Source organism: Heptranchias perlo, chromosome 24 (assembly GCF_035084215.1).
Source record: "Heptranchias perlo isolate sHepPer1 chromosome 24, sHepPer1.hap1, whole genome shotgun sequence".
In the NCBI taxonomy this organism is placed as follows: Eukaryota; Metazoa; Chordata; class Chondrichthyes; order Hexanchiformes; family Hexanchidae; genus Heptranchias; species Heptranchias perlo.
In genome coordinates, this window is record NC_090348.1 from 5,483,392 (window position 1) to 5,506,872 (window position 23,481).

The window sequence follows — 23,481 nt, forward strand, 5'->3', positions numbered from 1 at the left end:
GTCATAATTTTTTTTCCAGTTTACCATCCCTGGTTCCATTCTCATCCCCTCAAAATTAGCTTTTTTCCAATCTATTAGTTTGGTCTTTGTCTTACTTATGTATTCCTCAATCATTATTTTAAACCTTATTATGTTATGATCGCTATTGCCTAGATGTTCCCCTACATTTACTTCTGTTATCTGCTCTGATTCATTTCCCATTTCTAGATCCAGCAGTGATTCCTCTCTTGTGCTTCTCACATACTGGGTAAGAAAGGAGTCCTGTGCACACTGTAAAAACTCCATTCCCTTTTCTCCTTTTCCTACCTCTTCTTGCCAGTTTATTTGGGAGTAGTTAAAATCTCCCATGATTATATTTTGATTTTGTTACTCATTTCATAGATTTGTCTGCATATTTCATCCTTCATTTCCCTTCCACTATTAGGTGGTCTGTAGAATATCCCTATTAACGTGATCGATCCCTTCTTATCTTTTGTCTCAATTCTGTTTCTAACTTAATGTTAATTATGCCCCTTTTTCATATTCCCATTATGGTATCTCTTAGTGGTACAGCTACCCCACCCCACTTCTCCCCCCCCCTATCCATTCTAAATACATTACATCCTGCAATATTTAACTGCCAGTTCTGCTGCTTATGTAGCCATGTTTCAGTTATCCCTACCACATCTGGCTTCTCGATATGAATTGTTGTCTCCGGTTCCCCCGTTTTGTTTTGGATGTTATGCACATTGCTGCACGGGCAATTTAATTTGTTTTTAGCAGTTGTTCGTCTCCCTTTATTTTTAACCGTCATTTTGTACTAATGGTCTATAACTGTATCTGTTCCCTGAACGTTTATGTTCCCCTCATTCCTGAACTTAGTCTGACCTTTACTCTCATTTCCTATTTCTTTTTTCTTCAGACTTATGTTATCTTCACCAGATCCCTCCCCCAAGTCTTACTAAATTAAAGTCCTATTGAAACGTAAGTGGATGTGAGGATTGGTGTGATGGAGTAGGCTTGGCACGACAGAGTGGGAGGAGGGGTGTTGTACACCACAGGATGTGGGTGAATCAGCAACTGTACTCACTTTTCCTAACCTGGCTAGGTTATTAAAACGCTTCCTGCACAGCAGCCAAGACCTGGGCACCGAGCTCCTGCTCCTCGCTTCTTCTGCCACCTCCAGCCATGCCTTCTTGGTGGCAGAATCAGGTTTCTTCCTCCCATCACTTTGGTAAATTATTTCCCTCCTGGTCCTCACTGCACCCAGCAGCACATCAAGTGGAAGCATCTGTGAACCTGGGTGCTGGCTTTGCTCTCTTTGAATCCATAGCTTCACTTTCTCCTTTCTCCTCCAAAATCCACTTCTGCATTTGCCCTTTAAATAGTGGACTTCAGATCACACCATGTGGGTGTGCAGCACGCCCGTTGCACGCCGGGGGATGCAAAACCCCGAAGCGAAAATAATTGCCTTCAATTGAGTTGCGATCGCAGATTCCAATGTGCTCACTTCATCTTTGGGTCTCCCACGCAAAAATCTACCCACCCACTCTCTTCCCAGGTCCAGGTAAAAATCATTCCCTGAAGTGCAGTATTTTACAATGTCCTTATATTACAGGCAGGTGAAAGGTGGTATTTTACAATGTCCTTATATTACAGGCAGACGAAATGCGGTATTTTACAATGTCCTTATATTACAGGCAGACGAAATGCAGTATTTTACAATGTCCTTATATTACAGGCAGGTGAAAGGTGGTATTTTACAATGTCCTTATATTACAGGCAGACGAAATGCAGTATTTTACAATGTCCTTTGATTACAGACAGGTGAAGTGCAGTATTTTACAATGTCCTTTGATTAGAGACATGGGGGTATAAATTGGATAGGGGCCATTTTTGGGCGTAGGTAGCGTGATGCGCTATTACCCCGCGCCCAGTGACCCCTACGCAGGCAGGACGCAAGTTTGGGCCCACTCCAGGACTTACCTGCAAGTGTTCCATTCCGGGCCTTGAACATGGAATCAATGCAATTTGACTTTCCACCACCAGGGGGAGCTCAATCTCTGAAAGGAAGGATGTTGCTTAGAAATCTCTTAAAGGGAGCTGGTACCTGTTATTTGCTGAAAATAACAGTCTACTGTCTGCACGGAGTCTGAACAGAGATCAGACATTGCACATGTAAAGCACTGATGCAGGTCCCATCCCTATGTTTACACACTGATGAGTTATGTTAAAACATTGAATAAAGGTTGCTCACTACTAAATCCCACATCCTCCAATCTGCACGCCAGACTTCACCAATCTGCTGATCTGAGTTGGTACCAGGCCTGCCAGAGTTCGTGCACCAAGATTCTCTGCTGATGCACTAGAGAACTTGGCGCAAGAGGTGGACAGAAGGAGGGACATCCTATATCCGCAGGGGGGGTGGTGGGAGGGGGGCAAGAGGCCCTCCAGACATATATCCAAAAGGCAGTGGGAGGCAGCGGGGGACGAAGTCAATGCCAGGCCCACAGCATCATGAACATGGATGCAGTGCAGGAAGAAGTTCAATGCTTTGACATGAGTGGTCAAGGTGAGTGAGGTCAACTGTCAAGTGGCGTCTCCTACCAACTGCTCCACGCACTGCACCCCCATCACCCACATACCAACAAACTCTTTCCATCAGTACTCAACTCTTACAATCAGATGCTTCCTCTCACCCTTACACATTACCGCTGTTTCAAGCCACCCACCCACAACTCACAGGCCACACACACTGGCAGCTATTCAACCATGACAGGCACATCACCCAGACACAGGTCCCACTTTCTTGCAGGAAAAGGTGGTGCATCAGGAGGCAGCAAGTGGCATTTAGCCCCTCGAGCCTGTTCCACCATTCAATGAGATCATGGTGGGCCTTAGCCCATATCACAGAAATCTATCAATCTCAGATTTAACATTCACAAGTGAGCTAGCATCAACTGCCGTCTGCAGAAGAGCGTTCCAAGCGTCTCCCACCCTTTGCGTGTGGAAGCATTTCTTAACTTCACTCCTGCACGTCCTGGCTCTAAATGTTAGGCTATGTCCCCGTGTCCTAGTATTGAAGTCTAGGAGAGCTCCAAAAACGGTTACAAATGTCTTGGCAGCCAGAAGCAATAATCCAGCCACTAACCTGTAAATCCTGCATGGTTCCTTTAAATAGCGCTGGTGGGGGGTCCTCCAGGCACTCTAAGACACGTTCAGATGGTCGGGGTTAAGACTGTGTGTTGAGTTGAGCGTGAAGTCCCAAAATGGTGACCATCACTTTAAATCAGCATTGCACACTGATTGAAGCCATTTTCTCCCTCCTTATCTGCGCCTGCACTAACTCCTATACCAAGATGGCGTCTGGCACATGTCACGCTGGAAACGTGCGTGCACATCCAAGACGCCATATTGGATGTCGGAGAGGCTGTGTAGCACCGAAATAATGAGCGCTACATGGCCCAATTTAGCTCCCATGGTGTTTTACAAAGTTGAATACTTTACAAACCTATTGTCATTGAGTCAGAATTGAATTTACTGTCCAAAAACTAGTCGTAAAAGGCAGTAACAATTTACAACTTAGTTTCTGTTGGATTTATGAGCTTTACTGTACTGACTGTATTAAAGATGCATTTTAAAACTGCAGTTACACATTAAAATTGTGAAAATTTCAGTTGTAGAAATCATATCCCAGTAAACAACTTTCTAAGTGCCAAAGTAACCAATTATTGTTTGAAGTTTGTAAAGAACGATCGATATTCCCTCGAGTATGGAGTATGCTGCCCTCTGTGGAACTGTAAAAAGTACTGATGGAATTCTGTACATTACCAAAGACTCATGGAGAAAGCTGGATCATTCTTCCTGAATTTGGTCTTCCCTTATCTTTGGCTTCAGAAACCTTGGGAGAAGTTCATCAACTTAGAAGGGATTTTTACGGTCTCCGTTAAGGCTTTGTTGTGGAAATCATGCAAAATCTGGCTAATCCTCGCCCATTCCTTGAATGGGTGTAAAATGGGTGATGGTGAGTCAGCAGCCTGTTTTAAATCTCACCCGTTGACTTCAATGGAAATAAAAATCGGGAAAGATGTAAAGCAGGCTGTTGACTCACTATCACCAATCTTACATATCGCATAAAGTCAAGATCTACCCCAAGATGTCAGCCTTGGCTCAATGGTGGCACTCTCATCTCTGCATCAAAACATCATGGGTTCAAACCCCACACAAGAGACTTGAGCACATAATCCAGGCTGACCCTGAGGGGGTGCTGCACTGTCGGAGGTTCCATCTTTCAGATGAGACGTTAAACCTAGGACCTATCTGCCCTCTCAGGTGGACGTAAAGGATCCCATGGCACTATTTCAAAGAAGAGCAGGAGAGTTCTCCCAGTGGCCTGGCCAACACTTATCACTAAAACAGATTAACTGGTCATCTCATTGCTCTTTGTGGGAGCTTGCTGTGTGCAAATTGGCTGCAATGTTTCCCTACATTACAACAGTGACTACACTTCAAAAGTACTTAATTAGCTGTAAAGTACTTTGGGAGGTCCTGTGGTCATGAAAGGTGCGATATAAAATATATATATCTGGTCTTGGGTGTACAAGGCATGTAGATGAGATGATACTTGGAAAAGTAGTAAACAGTGAGGAGGATAGTAACAGACTTCAGGAGGACATAGACAGACTGGTGAAATGGGCAGACGTATGGCAGATACAATTTAATGCAGAGAAATGTGAAGTGATACATTTTGGAAGGAAGAATGAGGAGAGGCAATATAAACTAAATGGTACAATTTTAAAGGGGGTGCAGAAACAGAGAGACCTGAGGGTGCACATACACAAATCTTTGACGATGACAGGACAAGTTGATCAGACTGTTAGAAAAGCATACAGGATCCTGGGCTTTATTAATAGAGGCATAGAGCACAAGAGCAAGGAAGTTGTACTCAACCTTTATAAAACACTGGTTAGGCTTCAGCTGGAGTATTGTGTTCAATTCTGGGCTCCACACTTTAGGAAGGATGTCAAGGTCTTAAAGAGATGTCAAGGCAGAAAAGATTTACTAGAATGGTACCAGGAATGAGGAGCTTCAGTTATGTGGAAAGACTGGAGAAGCTAGGATTGTTCTCCTTAGAGCAAAGAAGGGGAGATTTAATAGAGGCATTCAAAATGATGAGGGGGTTTTGATAGAATAAATAAGGAGAAACTGTTCCCAGTGGCAGGAGGGTCGGTGACCAGAGGACACAAATTTAAAGTAATTGGCAAAAGAGCCAGAGGTAAGATAAGGAGAAATTTTTTAATGAAGTGAGTTATTATGATCTGGAATGCACAGCCTGAAAGGGTGGTGGAAGCAGATTCAATAATAACTTTCAAAAGGGAATTGGATAAATACTTGAAGGGGGGAATATTACAGGGCTATGGAGAAAGAGCAGGGGAGTGGAACTAATTGGATAGTTCTTTGAAAGAGCTGGCGCAGGCACAATGGGCCAAATGGCCTCCTCCTGTGCTGTATGATTCTATGATCCTAAGTTCTTTCCTTTTACGTGATTTGATTCAATGTGCAACTTTAAAATTGCACACACAAGATTGGAACATTAAGTGCACAGTGTTTAATCGGTCTACAAGGTTAATGAGCTTATTCTGGAAGGGGACACAAAGATAATCCATTGACCTTAAAGCCTGGTCCTCACAAACTTGCCACAATGTCATCTTTCAATGTTCTGCTAGTGGAGACATTATTAAGAAAACATTTCGATGAGTTTATTGTGTAGAGTCCTAGGATACAGCACAGAAATATTATTGGCTCCAGCAGTGATCTTGTGATGAATGAGAAGTAGTAAGGAACTGTGATGCTATGTCTAGATAAAGAATATATCAATAAGTACCACTGAAATTAGATTTTTGAATAAAAATCTCAGAATACATGCAATGCTGTCAAGACGCAGACTTTGCAGAAATACTCCCAATACTATTGATCAATTTTGTCAGGCTGTTTTAAAATCCCGGAATAGAAAACAAATGAATGGATATTTTCAGGTTTTAAAGTTTGTTCTGTTAGTTTAAGCAGACATTTGCTTTCACAAACATTTGGGGACAAGAGATGTGAATTGTTTGCCAAAATAATGTCCCGTGCAAATGACACAACACATTTTATTGTGCGTGGTAAGTTTGGCAAACAATTGTTTATGAAAACTTGTTTGAAAGCAGAGTCGCTTTTAACCCTTAACTTCTGTCTCATTCGTGTTCAAGGATGAATTTTTAAAAAAATTCTCTCTTGCACTTTATTCTGTCCACTAATGCATTTAAAAAGAAGACACTCATTATGGTTTTGATGTTCCTCTTGTGTGGATTGTTCCATCGTCCAGTTCCCTTGAGAAAGGGTTTGGTACACATTTCAGATGGTGCGGGTTGCATGAAAAGTTTATCTGTGCCTTAGTCTGCACATCGATTAGAATTCCAAGCAGCCAACTTATCTTCATTAGATTCAGTGCGACGTTGGGATTATAATTGGACAGCTGGTAGCTTGGCACGGGCTCAGTGTGTTTGCCAGGAGCCTTGTATAAATAACATGGGACTCAATATCAGCATTGACCAACACCATTAGCTATTGTATTGAAGAGGGAAAGTTTGAGAGCTGCATTTGACCAGTTCATTTTATCAAAGGATCAGAAATTCCTAGGGGGCTGAAATTCCAGGGTCCTGGCTCATCCAACAAAGATGGGCAGAGTGGAACTGTTGGCCACCTGCATTCATGGGTGCCCACACCTTCCCAATTCTCAGTGGTGGGATCGTCAGCATGTTGGGGGCGGGCATGTCATTCCTGTAAGGGCACATGGGCGGTGCCCACCCTGATCTGCTGGCAGAAAAGGCATGTGGCACACAGGTGTCAGCTGTGGCTCAGTGGTTAGCACTCTTGCTCCCTAAGTCAAAAGGTTGTGGGTTCAAGCCCCACTCCAGAGACTGGTGTATAAAATCAAGGCTGACAATCCAGTGCAGTACTGAGGGAGCGCTGCACTGTAGGAGGTGCCGTCTTTTGGATGAAACGTTAAACCAAGGCCCCAACTGCCCTTGCTGTTGGACGTAAAAGATCCCACAGCATTATTTCAAAGAAGAGCAGGGGAGTTCTCCCTGGTGTCAATATTTATCCCTCAACCAACATCACTAAAACAGATTATCTGGTCATTATCACATTGCTGTTTGTGGGATCTTGCTGTGCGCAAATTGGCTGCCATGTTTCTTACATTACAACAGTGACTACATTTCAAAATATACTTAATTGGCTGTAAAGCACTTTGGGGTGTCCTGAGGTCATGAAAGGCGCTATATAAATGCAAGTTCTTTCTTTCTTCTTTCACAGCCACTCCACTAGAGGGCACCCCGGCCAATCCTGTGCCCAAGGGGAAGATGGCTTCAAGGGATCCTCGGCTCCAAGAGGACCCATTACTCTAGTACACCGTTCCGACATCCATTACCTTACTTCAGGCAAGGTCTGCAATCCTCTCTGGGGCCTCAAGGGGGATTGATGGCCACTGTCAGCTAGCATGAGTTCCACAGAGGCATTTTAAGGGTGGTGTTCGCCGGGTGGCCCAGGAACCCCTCATTATATGCCTCCCCCTACCCCCTCCCTTGATGTAGGAGGCGTGGGCAGAAAGTCTGTACACGGCCACACCCTACCCTTTCCTGAAAAATGGCCAGAGCTAAAAACGGGGCAGAATCCAGGACCGGAATTTCGGGCCCATCATTTTAAGCTAGTAAACTAAAAAAAGGAATTTGTCAATTTCTTCTCCCCTATCTCTTCCTCATATTAGTGTCAAGAGGGAAAGCTTTCACCAGTAATACTGGATTGGAATACAGTGCCTTATTCCCCAGACCCCTATCCAAATGTGTTATGCATGATGCTGCCTCATTAATCATGAAGAGGTTCAGGCTGGCCACCCAGAGGAAACTCAATATACATTTTTCTGCAGCAAACTGTGCACGACAGATCACAGCTTACCAAAAAATTGGGCTGGCATCAGGGAAATAACAAACCTTGGGCAACACCAATGCAAGAAAACCTTTTCGACCCACCCCGGTTCACAAGGTGTGAGGTCAGTTAGAGCTGTGCGGGAGAGTATAAACTAATGTGGGATGGGAGAGACGGGGAAAGCAAGAAAGTGGAATCAGGTGCTGAGAAGTGAAAGTAAGCTTTAGGTGAAGGGGAAGTCGAAAGTGATTAAACAGCACAAGATAGTAATAGAAGACAAAATCAGGATGTGGGAAAGGGAGAAAAAAAAGGAAAAATTGCCAAACTAAGGGAATCCCAACTAAAATATATGGACATTAATGAACAGATTACCTCACCTTCATCTTGAAGAAGGAGTCGTTGAGGTGACTAGCAGAGATGTATTTAAGGAGAAGCTAGATAAACACATGACAGAGAAACCAATAGGATATACTGATAGGGTTAGATGAAGGGTGGGAGGACACTCGTGTGGAGTATAAACCAGTTGGGCAAAAGGCCTGATTCTGTGCAGTACATTCCATGTAATTCCATGTAATGTAATGAGAGTATTAGAGTAAAATAGAAAATCATGACATAATAAGTGTATGTTTGTAAGTACGAGCCAACAGGAAAGAGCCTCACTCTCCACCCACACGTATCAAGAGCTCACGGACAGCGGGCTCACTGCCATCTGTCAAAGAGAGGGTCCACTGGAGGCTGCTCACAAAAGGTCCAAAAACTTTGAAAATGTTGTTTTTGTTGTGGAAAGGATCAGGAGTGCTCCTCCTGGCTCCACAAAATAACTGCAGGCCACTATTGGACAACATTCTTTAGGCCCCGACAGGCGAGCTGTGTCGGGGTGCCTGATTGGCATCCGAAGCTTGCCTGATTTATTCTGATGAGGTCCGAGGATAAATTTATGTCAGTCCTCGGGCCTCTCTGTTCTGGCCTGCCATCGCTGAGTGCTGCTAGAATCGAGTTAGGCCCCACTGTGTGTTTTGTTGTGTAACATTCCAGTCATGATCGAACAATGATTATACGCAATGATCGAGGGCATCCGTTAATCATGATATATAGATCCCCAAGGATCATAACAAAGGGTTAATGATCCTACACATTTGGTCATAAATCTAAATTTGATTAGCAGGACTGAGTAACAAATGATTAATGCACTTGGTCTCCATACATCGCTTCAGTGGACATTCATTCATAGTTATCTTCCTTCATCTGAGAAAAAAAACATTTAAATTTGCTCCATTTATATGAGCAGCTTCTCCATTTAATGAAAAGGTTCTTTCCCTATTCTACATTCATTCATACTTCTTTTCCATTAGCCATTTCAGTTGCTCTCCAGAAATGGCTTCCATTAACGTTCTTGCTGTAACAAGTGTTTTTTTTTGCCTATCTATGTGTAGGAATAAAATTGCTACGTCCATCCTGTCAGTTCCTGCTCTTTGCTGCTAGATTACTGTTAACTCATTGGGGTTTTTGAGATCACAAAACTTTTTCTGGACCTGCTTCCTAGTCCAGACTATTCTCAAGACCTGATTTTCCAAGACCCTGATATCTTTCACGACAGTAGTTGGTCCAATGGCTATGTCAGTCAACTGGGCATTGCAAATTCACTCTTGAGATGGGAACTCCCCAAATCACCCAACTATCTGACTTGGACATATATCATCGTTCCTTCATCATCACTCAGTCAAAATCCTGGTACATTACCTACCTAGCACCACTGTGGGAGCAACTAGATCCTTCCACGCCACCACAGGGGACATCTGCCAGACAAGCCGGTCTGTAACTCATTCCTGCATAAAGCAAGTGGCTGACATTTGCCAGGGGAAGACCCTTCAATGCTTTCCCTGGGGAAAGGACACTGCAAATGGAGAGACCACAAGCATTCACCACATGGCAGGCTGCCCAAGAGTGCAGGGTATTATAGATGGAACCCATGTGGCCAAGAGGGCTTCCCGTTCCATTAACGTGCAGCTAGCTCCTGAAAACAGCTATGTCTCCCTACATGTTAAGCCCATTTATCCCAGGTGCACCATTGATGCTTTTATTCTGGAGCGACCCACGCTGCCTGCATTGTTTGAAGTTGCTGAGAAAGAAAGACGTGCATTTATATAGTACCTTTCACAACCTCAGGACATCCCAAAGTGCTTTACAGCCAATTAAGTACTTTTGAAGTGTAGTCACTGTTGTAATGTAGGAAACGTAATGAGAGAATGAACAAATGAACTTTTGGGAGAACTTTGCACCCATGGCCCACTGACCCCAATGAGAAGCTCCCTCACTGCAGCAAAGCGTAGATACGACAAGGCCCCGAGTTACTGATGAGCACATCACTGGGATGCTCCAGCAATGATTCCATTGCACAGACCCTTGGGTGGGATGCTGCTCTACACTCCATCTAAGGTGTAATACAATCATTAGCACCTGCTGCAGCTTCATAAGTTTTCCATTCAAAGAGGGATGAGCATACAGCTGCAGAACGAGCTAGAAGGATTTTTGGTGTAAAGTCCCTTGTCAGTGTGACAAAAGTTCCACTTGGAAGTTGCCACTTGAATATATGCTGTGAGTAAGCAATGAAAGAGACTTATGGTTGCCTGAGTGCTTTACAAGGACCAAGCAGTAAACGTGTAACAGGTGATAGACAATGGTGTAGTGTGCATATCTGGGGGGTCTGAGGTCTGGTGCATGGTTGTAATGCTGGGCTACCAACCAGGCCTGTCCCTTTAAAGGCTCAAGTCCTGCTTGTGGGAATACAGGTAATTGTAACTGTTTGAAATTCTCCCCCTCCCCACCATGATAGCCAAAATCAACTAGAGGTTGGTAAATTGCTTGGCAGTTTTAAAAACCAGGTCAATGACTGGCTTTTTGTCCCTCTGTTAAGATTGTTTTCCATCTGATACAGAATGTGACAATTTGAGGTGTGACTGTGGAGTGTGACAGATGCCAGACCACAGACCTTTTACACAGAGAAATAGGTAGGTAGGTCGACAGCAAGTTGCAAAGATCACACCTGTCCAATCAGAGCTATACCATTGATCCCATCTACGGTTTCCCGTTATTACGCCCATTAATTATCACCTTTATTTCAAGCGATTTCCTCTAGTCGAGTGTTGTCCAATAGAAATCGGTGACTACTCACAGATGAGGCTACAGCGACACTGTTTTAACCACATGCACTAATTTTATTAGAAAATCCCTTACACACACTCAATACAGGCAAAGGTACTTCACTCGTGTATATTTACTGAACAAACATCTCCCGCCATTCAGGAACCAAGGAAGTAAAGCACTCACAATGATCAAAAAAACCTCCCACACTCTGCTTTTCGTCGTACCATTTTACCAACAAATGCACAAAAAGGTTAAAGTTCACATGTATACAACGTGTGAATATGAGGATTGAGATCACAGGCCCAATGACCGTGTCTATTCCTCATTTTTAATGTACGAATCAAACATACAATTAGCCACAGCTGGATTCCCAGTTTGTGGCGGGGGCCGAAGACAGCGGCTTTGGTTTTCCCAATGTTTAATTGGAGAAAATTGTGGCTCATGCAGGACTGGATGTCGGAGAAGCAGCCTGACAATATAGAGGCAGTGGAGAGGTCGAATGAGGTGGTGGTGAGGTAGAGCTGGGAGTCATCGACGTACATGTGGAATCTGACGTTGTGTTTTCGGATGGTGTTACTGAGGGGCAGCATGTAGATGAGAAATAGGAGGGGGCCAAGGATAGATCCTTGGGGGACTCCAGAGGTAATGGTGTGGGAGCGGGAGAGAAGCCATTGCAGGTGATTCGCTGGCTATGACTGGATATGTAAGAGTGGAATCAGAAAAGGGCAGTCCCACCCAGCTGGATGACAGAGAGGCGTTCGAGGAGGATGGTGTGGTCAACTGTGTCAAAGGCTGCAGACAGGTCGAGAAGGATAAGATGGGATAGTTTACCGCGATCAACGTCACAGAGCTTAAAAACCCTTTGCTTGTCTGTTGATTTTCTTTTCATTTGCTACCTGACCTGCATATCACACAGCTTGGTTCCAGAAACAATCCTTTGGTGTCCAAATGGCATCTGCAAGTTTCATCCACACTTAGTTTGTCAAAGAGGTGAGGGAATTTTGGATGCAACTTTTTTTGTGATGACTTCCCTCTGGAAACCAGATACTTTCACATGGAAACTGACATATCCCTGGACAGTATCCGTACATTATATTTCCCTCACAAAGAGAAAGAAATTCTTTCAAGGAAATAGTTCAAAGAAGTCCGTTTTAAAAATTATAAAACATTGGCCATCTAAAGCTCTGCGTAAAGAAGATATGATAGATTTTATGGTTTGAACTAAGATGGAGTTCTGCTTTTACATTATATCCACCCCTGCCCTCCCCCGATCAGATAAACTCCCGTTGAAACAAAACGTGTATTTGTTCGTGACCAGAATCGTAAAATTTGACAGCACACAAGGAGGCAATTCACCCCTGCACCTGCTCTGCCAAACAGCAACCTGTCCACTCAGTCCCATTCCCCATATTCCTTTATTTTATCTCCCTACTATTTATCCACTTCCCTTTTAAAACTTATTATAGATTCTGCTTCCACCACTGTTTCCGGAGAAAATGTTTTTAAAATATATAATCTTATTGCATTTTCACACTAATTAACTAATCCCTCTCCCCTTTGCAGTTTCTCGGTTTTTTGGAAGGTTTTAAGTTTTTCTCATGGATTATTTTAAAAACTGAAAGTGAAATGAATTTGAAGGGAAAACAACTGATTCAAAATTCTCGGAGCCTCGCCTTTTAAGTAATTTCGGTAACTTTTAACATAAGCCTTGTTTTGTTTAAGGTTACATATGAAAATATCGAATTATTGTAAAAAAAATACAAATTTGACTAAACCTAAATTAAACCTTGCTGTATGTTTAGTAAAAAGTGAAATCTGAGGAGAGAATTTTCAAACACAGCCACCTGCCCAACTCCTTTCCCCTGTAAGATTGGAGAATTTCATAAATATTGTTTTGTGTGTCTATATAAAAAGAGCGGTCATTTATTTTACAGGCTTTCTAACACAGCTCGTAATTGAGCGGCACGCCCAGTTTGATACCAGCAACGGTCGGTAAAAAAAATAGATTTTGCAAATAGTTGTTCAGTAAACTCCGCCAAAAAAAGCGCGAAGCATCATTATAGCGATCTGTTAAGTTGCTAAGGAATTTATCCAACCCAACAGGCGCGTTTTTTTGCCTTGGCAGAGGAGCACATGAGAATTAAAAGTGCAAATAACTTTTTTTTTTAAAAAGGTGGGAGGGCTGGGGGCTCTACGTTAAAATGGCTGGGACTAGCTTTACATTAGCGACCCAAGCTATACACACTGTAATGAGAGCATCGAGGGGCAAGCCCTGCTATAGGTACCTGTACTCCGAAGATCCGCCATGGCGGCTGAAATGCGGTCCTGTTCAATATCCACAGTCGGCGAGCCTCTCCCGGGTCTCTGGTCAGTCTGGATTGAATCCACATTGTCTGTTGCCTCCTGGCAAGTCATTGGGGCCGAAATTCCAGCGAAGCGATCGTCCGAGTTAACGAAAAGGGCAACAAAAAAAAACAGTTCCGCTCTTCCTTTCTTACATTACCAAGAATTTCCTATTGGGAGCCAGAACTTTTATGTTACAAGACACTTAACGATTCAATCACGCCCTTGGATATCTGCAAAAAGAAACGAGAGAGAGAGGGGGGGGGGGGGACACTGATAGTATTTCTCCTGTTCTGTGATCACCTGCAGGGCATCAGCGTTACTCGGAAATGTTGACGTTAATTACAGGGGGTATTTCAACCACAAGGTGCGGGCTGCGGCCGCCCGACATTCCCCAAAGGACCAACTCGTCAATCTCACAAAGTGGGGAAATAAACTTCTGCGTGTCGGGCATCGGCAGTCATCCTGATCCTGATGTAGGAATACCGCTTCTTTACAAATGGAGGCAGAGTGAGTGAGTGTGAGTGAAGCAACTTCTCGGGCTCGTTTCTCCACACTGATGCGTTTCTGATTTTTATGTCCTTTTTTCTCTCTCTATCCCCTCAGCACAATCGACCAGAAAACTAGTGCATTTATTTACACTTGTTATCAAATGAAAATATCATTAAAACGAGACGTACAAATAAAGTAATGGACTAGTTCAGTCATAAGCCTGTGCTGAATTTCCCTTTAAATGCATGTTGCTGCTTTTAAATATTTCTCCCCCACTGCACAGTTGATCCCGGGCATGACTGTGTGACCACTGCCGCGCATTCAATCAAAATGGTCGGTCCTGTTTTGCACTGGGAACTGACGATTGCGGCAACGTGTAGTCTCCCCCCAAGGGCTGGGAGAGCAGGATAGGGGCTGGGAGGGCAGGGGAGGAGCTGAGAGGGCAGAGCTGGGGCTGAGAGGGCAGAGCTGGGGCTGAGAGGGCAGAGCTGGGGCTGAGAGGGCAGAGCTGGGGCTGAGAGGGCAGAGCTGGGGCTGAGAGAACAGGTCAGGGGCTGGGAGAGCAGGACAGGGACTGGGAGAGCAGGACAGGGGCTGGGAGAGCAGGACAAGGGCTGGGAGAGCAGGGCAGGGGCTGGATGAGCAGGGCAGGGGCTGGATAAGCAGGGTAGGGGCTGGGAAATCAGGACAGGGGCTGGATGAGCAGGGTAGGGGCAGGGAGAGAGGACAGGGGCTGGGAGAGAGGACAGAGGCTGGGAGAGAGGACAGGGGCTGGATGAGCAGGGTAGGGGCTGGGAGAGAGGACAGGGGCTGGGAGAGAGGACAGGGTGGGAGAGAGGACAGGGGCTGGGAGAGAGGACAGGGTGGGAGAGAGGACAGGGGCTGGGAGAGAGGACAGGGTGGGAGAGAGGACAGGGGCTGGGAGAGAGGACAGGGTGGGAGAGAGGACAGGGGCTGGGAGAGAGGACAGGGGCTGGATGAGCAGGGTAGGGGCAGGGAGAGAGGACAGGGGCTGGGAGAGAGGACGGGCTGGATGAGCAGGGTAGGGGCTGGGAGAGAGGACAGGGGCCGGGAGAGAGGACAGGGGCCGGGAGAGAGGACAGGGGCTGGGAGAGAGGACGGGCTGGATGAGCAGGGTAGGGGCCGGGAGAGAGGACAGGGGCTGGGAGAGAGGGCAGGGGCTGGATGAGCAGGGCAGGGGCTGGGAGAGAGGGCAGGGGCTGGGAGAGAGGGCAGGGGCTGGGAGAGAGGACAGGGGCTGGGAGAGAGGGCAGGGGCTGGATGAGCAGGGTAGGGGCTGGGAGAGAGGACAGGGGCTGGGAGAGAGGGCAGGGGCTGGATGAGCAGCAACAGGCGCGGGTCGCTCTGCTTTGGATGAGAATATTCCAATCTACTGTGATTTTGGTGTTGCTGCAGGGGATTTATGTTGTTGGGAGGTGTGTGACAGCCCTTCCTCTCTCTCCACCCCCTCTTCCCTCCACACATACACAGGCCGCTTTCCAGGAACTTTCCAAGAATTCGGTCACGTGAAACCCCTGGTCCCAGCCAGCCCTTAAAGCAAAGCGGCCCGGGGTCTGATCCACGACAGAGCCCACCTCCTGCAGCCTGGGACCGTAACCTCCTCCGGGACACTTCAACACACTTGTTCCGCTTCCAGATCTCACCGGGGGCCTTACAGTATCGATCCCGGGATGAAAATAACCAGCCATGTTCCCATCAATGGCGAGTCTCCCTTTAAGAAGAGAGCTGTTACATAAAACCGCATTGCGATGTGTTTCCAAGAATCCTTGGCGATGAAGATTGGGAAATTATAGTTTAAAAATCTGTATTTCGTTTTTAATAAAAGAAGCGAGTATTAATAACGGGAGGTGATGGGGGAGAACTCGCCAGGGTTTAGAGAGAGCTCGGTGCAGGGAGAGTCGCCGCACAAGAGAGAAAGTTACTGTTCAGCTTCGGATTCGGCAGATCCCAGCCTCAGTTCAGGGAGTATTTCATTCCCAACCCGCCTTCATGTCGAGCATTGTGTTACTAATGTACTGAGTGAGAATTTGGGGCAAGTTCGTCGCCTCTGGCCGGTTTATATGTATGTGTATATGTGTGTATATATAAATACATATATATTTTTACACATACATTTATATATGTGTGTACATGTAGAAATATATACACATACATTATATGCATATATTTATAGATATATATTTATGTGTGTATAAATACACATACATATATATTTAGATTTATATATCTATATATGTATGTATATTTATATATGTATATATAAATACACACATATACCAATATATTTATGTGTGTTTATATATATATACTATAAATATATACACATTTCTACATATATATTAGGCGATGAACACAATTCCTTGTTAGTCAGGGTGGGATACTTAAACTCTCCGTCAGTCACAGCCGAAGGTTGGGAAACATGGAAGTTTTCGAAGTTGTCAAGACGTCGATAACCAGTCCAAAATCAAAACCCCTCAATCGATTTTTAACCTTTACAAACATTGCGTGTATTGCACTATCTATCGTTCTGTGGGGGGAGTGCTCTGGGCTCTGGGAGGGGGTTGTGTTTATAAAATGATGTGCACAGTTAAGCGATAAATATTTGACCCAGTTCAAAGTCGTTTTCGGTTTTAGGAGATAAGCAAAACCCCAGGGTAACGATCTCAGTCTCTTTTCTGTAGAAAACTATAGAAAGAATTTATTTGAGGTTTGTGTAAATATTTTTTTTTTACAATTCAGACAAACCAAAAGCCTCGCCCTTCTCACCGTTTATTTTAGACAAAGCTTAGATCCTGTTTGGTTGTTGCGGGACTGGAGAAGTTTGAGGGCTCCGACTCGTTTACAGGTTCAAACCTCGAGCAAGTTACAAACAGCTCCGCTCCGGGCACAGAACGGATCCTCGGTCCGCACTGAGATACCGGGGCTCTTATCATTATAAGTGAGCTCCATGTTGAGTAGAGAGCTTGTTTCAATTCTTGTTTTAAGGAGAGAAGGGACGGCTTGTCCCTGTGCTTTGAGTTGGGTGTTTAACACGGGCCTGTGAGATGTTCATGGCTGCCTTGTCCCAGTACAGTACGGGTTCTATCCCAGGTTAACAAGGTGGATCTAACCCGAGCCGAATTATATTCACCCTTTATTCACGGTGATTTGGAACGAAATGATTGTAGAAAGTTCTAACACAAGTGGAGAGTTTGAAAAAAGGAACTGGGTGTTGCTATCACTCTGTACGTTCACACACTCAGGATTTGCAGATATACAGTGTTGCTTATCTGACCTAGGAGCTGGACACGGGGTTAATGTTTAAGCTGCAACCGATCAGTGGAAGGGTTTAGTGATCAGAAAAAATAAAAACCAGTCGGTACAAAATCGGTGAGACAGGCATGTGTATGGAGATGTGATCGTGGGTATGAATATCATTGGGTCGCAGCACAGCTAGGTGTACACATTGATTTTGAAAGTACTTTTGGTGGAGACTTTTAGTCACCTCCACGAATAAATTAATTCCAAATCACATTTATAATCAGGGCAATGCGGATTGTGTGGGATAGGTGGGAAGTGTTTGATCTCAGACTGATGAGAATCTGGGCACTTGATAGGAACAAACGCGAAATAAATATTGAAATAATGGATTTAGAAAATACAGATCGCTTATTACATTTGAAGGAGAACGTTCTTTCATCACAAACTGTTCAACTGCTTTAAGAGTTCAATTATTATTTTCAGTGTCATTTTCCCCAGAGTAAGTTCGTTCTTTTTTAAAAAACTTAAAATCATTTTCCCCCTTTGCTATTTATAAATCGGTCTGAGGAATGGCTCTAAATTCGGGCACTTTTGCCATAGACATTCAGCCTTTGCAATGCTCTGTAAAAAGTCAGGGACATTTTGAGGCGTCGTTTTGTACGAGCTGTGTCTGTTAATTGTTTCGAAATGCTTAGTTTCGTTTGGGTAAAGTGAGTGATTTCAAGAAACGGGACTTTATGAGCTTTGATTATACAACAGTAACGGTTTTTTGTACATTCGTGTAGTTCCTTGTGTTATACTAAAGTGTTTGAACACGTCTGAATCACATTTATATAACGTTGGTATAAAGAGGGAGAGGAAATGGCTGTACTCGATTAGGAAGGATATGCAGGGATGTGAATACATCTATTCCTATTGCACATTCGGTCAATCTGAATATTCACGAGCCCATTCAGCATTTTATTAGATTTAATGTTGCTGGATTAAGAGCTTTTGTTAAACATTATACCGGGGGTTTGGACGTTACTGACTTTTTACAAAGTCACTTCCGTGGCAAAGTGTTACTGTGGTGATCCTGATTTAGATCAGCTATGTTATATCGCTGATTAGCATTTTACAGTGCTATTCGAATACTCATTTCTCAGAGGCCCCTAGAAGTAATTATGAAGATTACAGATTGTAGCTAGATTAAGTCAATAGTAATAATTAAATTAAATGAAATGCGTTCAAAAGTTCAGAATTATAAAGGAGAACTGATTAGAGCTGCACTTTCTTAAAATATAATGTAAGCTGGAAACTTAATGGTTTTACATATTTCTTTTTACACATATATATGTGTACATACACACACACATAACATATATGTTTAAAGATCAGTGGCAAAAAATGAAATGGTATATTTTATACTAAAATAAACCCTTTCTTGTCACTGGCAGCCTGGTAGTTTAAGTGGTGGAAAATTGAACTCTAAGCAGAGAGTTGTAATTTTGTGTCCAAGCTTCAGTTGACTTTGGGCACCAGATATTAGCAGCTTTTGATCAAACTACTGGATGGTACCTTGTTCTACAGGGGGACAAGGACTGGCCAAAGGTGACTGGCCTAGGGAAGAAGCAATGGGCAACTTAAGAAGGGAGAAACATTAACAAGTTTGTATATACCCTTCAGATAAGATAGTAAACCATAGAATCATAGAAGGGTTACAGCATGGAAGGAGGCCATTTGGCCCATCGAGTCCATGCCAGCTCTATGCAAGGGCAATCCAGCTAGTCCCACTCTCCTGCCCTATCCCCGTAGCCCTGCAAATTTTTTCCTTTCAAGTACTTATCCAGTTCCCTTTTGAAAGCCATGATTGAATCTGCCTCCACCACCCCCTCGGGCAGTGCATTCCAGATCATAACCACTCGCTGTGTAAAAAGTTATTCATCATGTCACCTTTGGTTCTTTTGCCAATCACCGTAAATCTATGTCCTCTGGTCTTTGACCCTTCCGCCAATGGGAACAGTTTCTCTCTATCTACTCTGTCTAGACCCTTCATGATTTTGAATACTTCTATCAAATCTCCTCGCAACCTTCTCTATTCCAAGGAGAACAACCCCAGCTTCTCCAGTCTATCCACGTAACTAAAGTCCCTCATCCCTGGAATCATTCTAATAAATCTCTTCTGCACCCTCACGAAGACCTTCACATCTTTCCTAAAGTGCGGTGCCCAGAACTGGACACAATACTCCAGTTGTGGCCAAATCAGTGTTTTATAAAGGTTCATCATGACTTCCATACTTTTGTATTCTATGCCTCTATTTATAAAGCCCAGGATCCTGTATGCTTTTTTAACCGCTTTCTCAACCTGCTTTGCCACCTTCAACGATTTGAGCACATATACCCACCGATCTCTCTGTTCCTGTACCCCTTTTAGAGTTGTGCCTCTAGTTTATATTGCCTCTCCTCGTTCTTTCTACCAAAATGTATCACTTCGCATTTTTCTGTGTTAAATTTCATCTGCCACATGTCCCCCCATGCCACCAGCCTGTCTATATCCTCTTGAAGTCTATCACTATCCTCCTCACTGTTCATTACCCTTCCAAGTTTTGTGTCATCTGCAAATTTTGAAATTGTGTCCAGTACACCCAAGTCCAAGTCATTAATATATATCAAGAAAAGCAGTGGTCCCAGCACCGACCCCTGGGGAACAACACTGTACACCTCCATCCAGTCTGAAAAATAACTGTTCACCACTACTCTCTGTTTCCTGTCACTTAGCCAATTCTGTATCCATGTTGCTACTGCCCCTTTATTCCATGGGCTGCAATCTTCATGATAAGCCTACCGTGCGGCACTTTATCAAACGCCTTTTGAAAGTCCACATACACCACATCAACTGAAGTGCCCTCATCTACCCTCTCTGTTACCGCATCAAAAAAATCTATCAGGTTAGTTAAACACGATTTGCCTTTAACAAATCCATGCTGGCTTTCCCCAATCAATTTATACTCATCCAAGTGACTGTTAATTCTGTCCCGGATTATCGTTTCTAAAAGTTTCCCCACCACTGAGGTTAAACAGACTGGTCTATAGTTGCTGGGTTTATCCTTACACCTTTTTTTGAACAAGGGTATAACATTTGCCATTCTCCAGTCCTCTGGCACCATCCCCATATCTACGGATGTTTGGAAGATTATGACCAGTACCTCCGCAATTTCCACCCTTACTTCCCTCAGCAACCTCGGATGCATCCCATCCGGACTGGGTGACTTATCTACTTTAAGTACAGCCAGCCTTTCTAGTGCCTCTTCTTTATCAATTTTTAGCCCATCCAGTATCTCAACTACATCTTCCTTTACTGAGACTCTGGCAATATCTGCTTCCTTGGTAAAGACAGATGTAAAGTATTCATTTAGTATCTCGGCCATCCCCTCTGCCTCCATGAGTAGGTTTCCTTTATGGTCCCTAATTGGCCCCACCCCTCCTCTTACTACCCGTTCACTGTTTACATGCCTGTAGAAGACTTTTGGATTCCCTTTTATGTTGGCCGCCAGTCTATTCTCATACTCTCTCTGTGTCCCTCTTATTTCCTTTCTCACTTCCCCTCTGAACTTTCTATATTCAACCTGATTCTCACTTGTGTTATCAACCTGACATCTGTCATACGCCCCATTTTTCCATTTCATCTTACTCACTATCTGTTTGTCATCCAGGGAGCTCTGGCTTTAGTTACCCTACCTTTCTGCCTCGTGGGAATGTGCCTCGACTGTACCTGAACCATCTCCTCTTTAAAGGCCGCCCGTTGTTCAATTACAGTTTTGCCTGCCAATCTTTGATTCCAATTTACCAAGTCACTTCCATGGCAAAGTGTTACTGTGGTGATCCTGATTTAGATCAGCTATGTTATATCGCTGTTTAGCATTGTACAGTGCTATTCGAATACTCATTTCTCAGAGGCCCCTGGGAATTATGAAGATTACAGATTGTAGCTAGATTAAGTCAATAGTAATAATTAAATTAAATGAAAAGGGTTCAAAAGTTCAGAATTATAAAGGAGAACTGATTAGAGCTGCACTTTCTTAAAATATAATCTTAGCACATCACCAAAAGCCAATATTCATAAGAATTAAAAAATATATGGAATGAGAAAAAGACATACAGTGACCAGACCTGTTCACATGCAGGAAACTAGTGCTGTAACTAATCATCATTGCTATCCTCTCATTTCTCAGATCTGTTCTCATCCCATTGAAATTGGTCCTCCTCCAATTGAGTATTTTTACTTTAGAGTGGTCCGTGTCCTTTTCCATAGCTATTCTAAACCTTATGATACTATGATTGCTGCTCTCTAAATGCTCCCCCACTGACACCTGCTCTGCTTGGCCCGCCTCATTCCCTAGAACCAAGTCCAGCAATGCCTCCTTCCTCGTTGGGCCAGAAACAGACAGGTTCAGAAAGTTATCCTGAACACATTTTAAAAATTCTTCCCCCACTTTTCCCCTTATATTATTGAAGTCCCCAGTTATCACTGCTCTATAGGTTTGTCTGCCTGTTCTAGTGGTATAGGTGGATGAAAAGACTATTGGAAGAAATGGCCAAATGCTTCCCTCAACCAACACTACCAAAAATAGATGAACCGTTTGTTCATCTCATTGTTGCATTTATATAGCATCTTTCACAACCTAAGGACATCCCAAAGTACTTTACAGCCAATCACAGAATCAAAGAATCATAGAAAGTTACAGCACATTGGGAGGTTATGTTAGAACTGAATAAAACATTGGTTAGGCCACAGCTTGAGTACTGTGTACAATTCAGGTCACCACATTACAGGAAAGATGTGATTGCACTAGAGAGGGTACAGAGGAGATTTACGAGGATGTTGCCAGGGCTGGAGAATTTTAGCCATGAGAAAAGATTGGATAGGCTGGGGTTATTTTCTTTGGAACAAAGGAGGCTGAGGGGAGATTTAATTGAGGTGTATAAAATTATGACGGGACTAGATAGAGTGGATAGGGAGGACCTATTTTCCTTAGCAGAGGGGTCAGTGACCAGGGGGCATAGATTTAAAGTAATTGGTAGAAGGATTAGACGGATGCTGAGGAAAAATGTTTTCACCCAGAGGATGGTGGGGGTCTGGAACTTACTGCCTGAAAGGGTGATAGAGGCAGAAACCCTCAACTCATTTAAAAAGTACTTGGATGTGCACTTGAGGTGCAATAACCTACAGGGCCACGGACCAAGTGCTGGAAAGTGGGATTAAGCTGGATAGCTCTTTTTCGGCCGATGGGCTGAATGGCCTCCTTCAGTGCCAATTAAGTACTTTTGAAGTGTAGTCACTGTTGTAATGTAGGAAACGCGGCAGCCAATTTGCACACAACAAGGTCCCACAAACAGCAATGAGATAATGACCAAATAATCTGTTTTTAGTGGTGTCGGTTGAGGGATAAATATTGGCCAGAACACCGGGGAGAATTCCCCTGCTCTTCTTCCAATAGTGCTATGAGATATTTTATGTCTACCTGAGCAGGCAGACAGGACTTTAGTTTAATGTCTCATCCGAAAGATGGCACCTCCAACAATGCAGCACTCCCTCAGTACTGCACTGAAGTATCAGTCTAGATTATGTGCTCAAGTCTCTGGAGTGGGGCTTGAACCCACGATCTTCTGGTTCAGAAGTGAGACTGTTGCCACTGAGCCAAGGAGGATACTGTAAGAATGCACGTGTGCAATATATTTAACACAAAAACCTGCTGTGGTGTCCCTTTACTCATTATGAACTAGTACAGCATGTTCTTTCTCATATACTATTGGTTACTGAAGGCCTAATGGAAGGAGTAGGCGTGGAGGACTCCTAATGGGACTCCAGAGGCCCTAATTATGATTCCACTGGTTGCCTTTCTCTCTGTGTTGCAGACCCAGAAGGCAATGCCTGTGTGCTAAGAATAACCTGTCCCTTTCTGGCTATGGGAGCCTTCAAGCTTTGGGGTGCTTGTCCTGTCACTTCCCCAGAGGTCCATGCTGGCAAGGGACTCAAGCAGGCTTCAGAAACATTTGCCATGTTCCAGCGCATCTGCAAAACATGCCACTACTGGAGGTTAAGTCTGTTTGTGTTCACGGATCACTCTGTGGACTGCTCCGAGGTCCCTGAATCCCTCCTTCGTGATCATGCTTCCAAAATCAGCCTTCATCCTGTCTTGGACAATGGTCAACCATGCCTCATCGTCAGTGGCAGGAACATTCCTGAGACGTGCTCTAACTGTGCTTGTCACCTGTCTGCCCACTGATGCTGCATGCTATGCGACGACAGTCCGCAGA

The 23,481-nt window shown here is 44.1% G+C and overlaps 1 protein-coding gene across 1 annotated transcript in view; it reads right to left on the reverse strand.

The window, feature by feature from the left end:
* Nucleotides 1-14,307, reverse strand: part of socs2 (suppressor of cytokine signaling 2) — a 50,006-nt gene extending 35,699 nt beyond the window's left edge. The window contains exon 1 of the mRNA XM_068005312.1: nucleotides 13,374-14,307. Within this exon, the coding sequence (XP_067861413.1) occupies nucleotides 13,374-13,503 (130 nt within the window). The 5' untranslated portion in view covers nucleotides 13,504-14,307. The remainder of the gene's footprint in view (nucleotides 1-13,373) is intronic.
* Nucleotides 14,308-23,481: the final 9,174 nt, after the last annotated feature.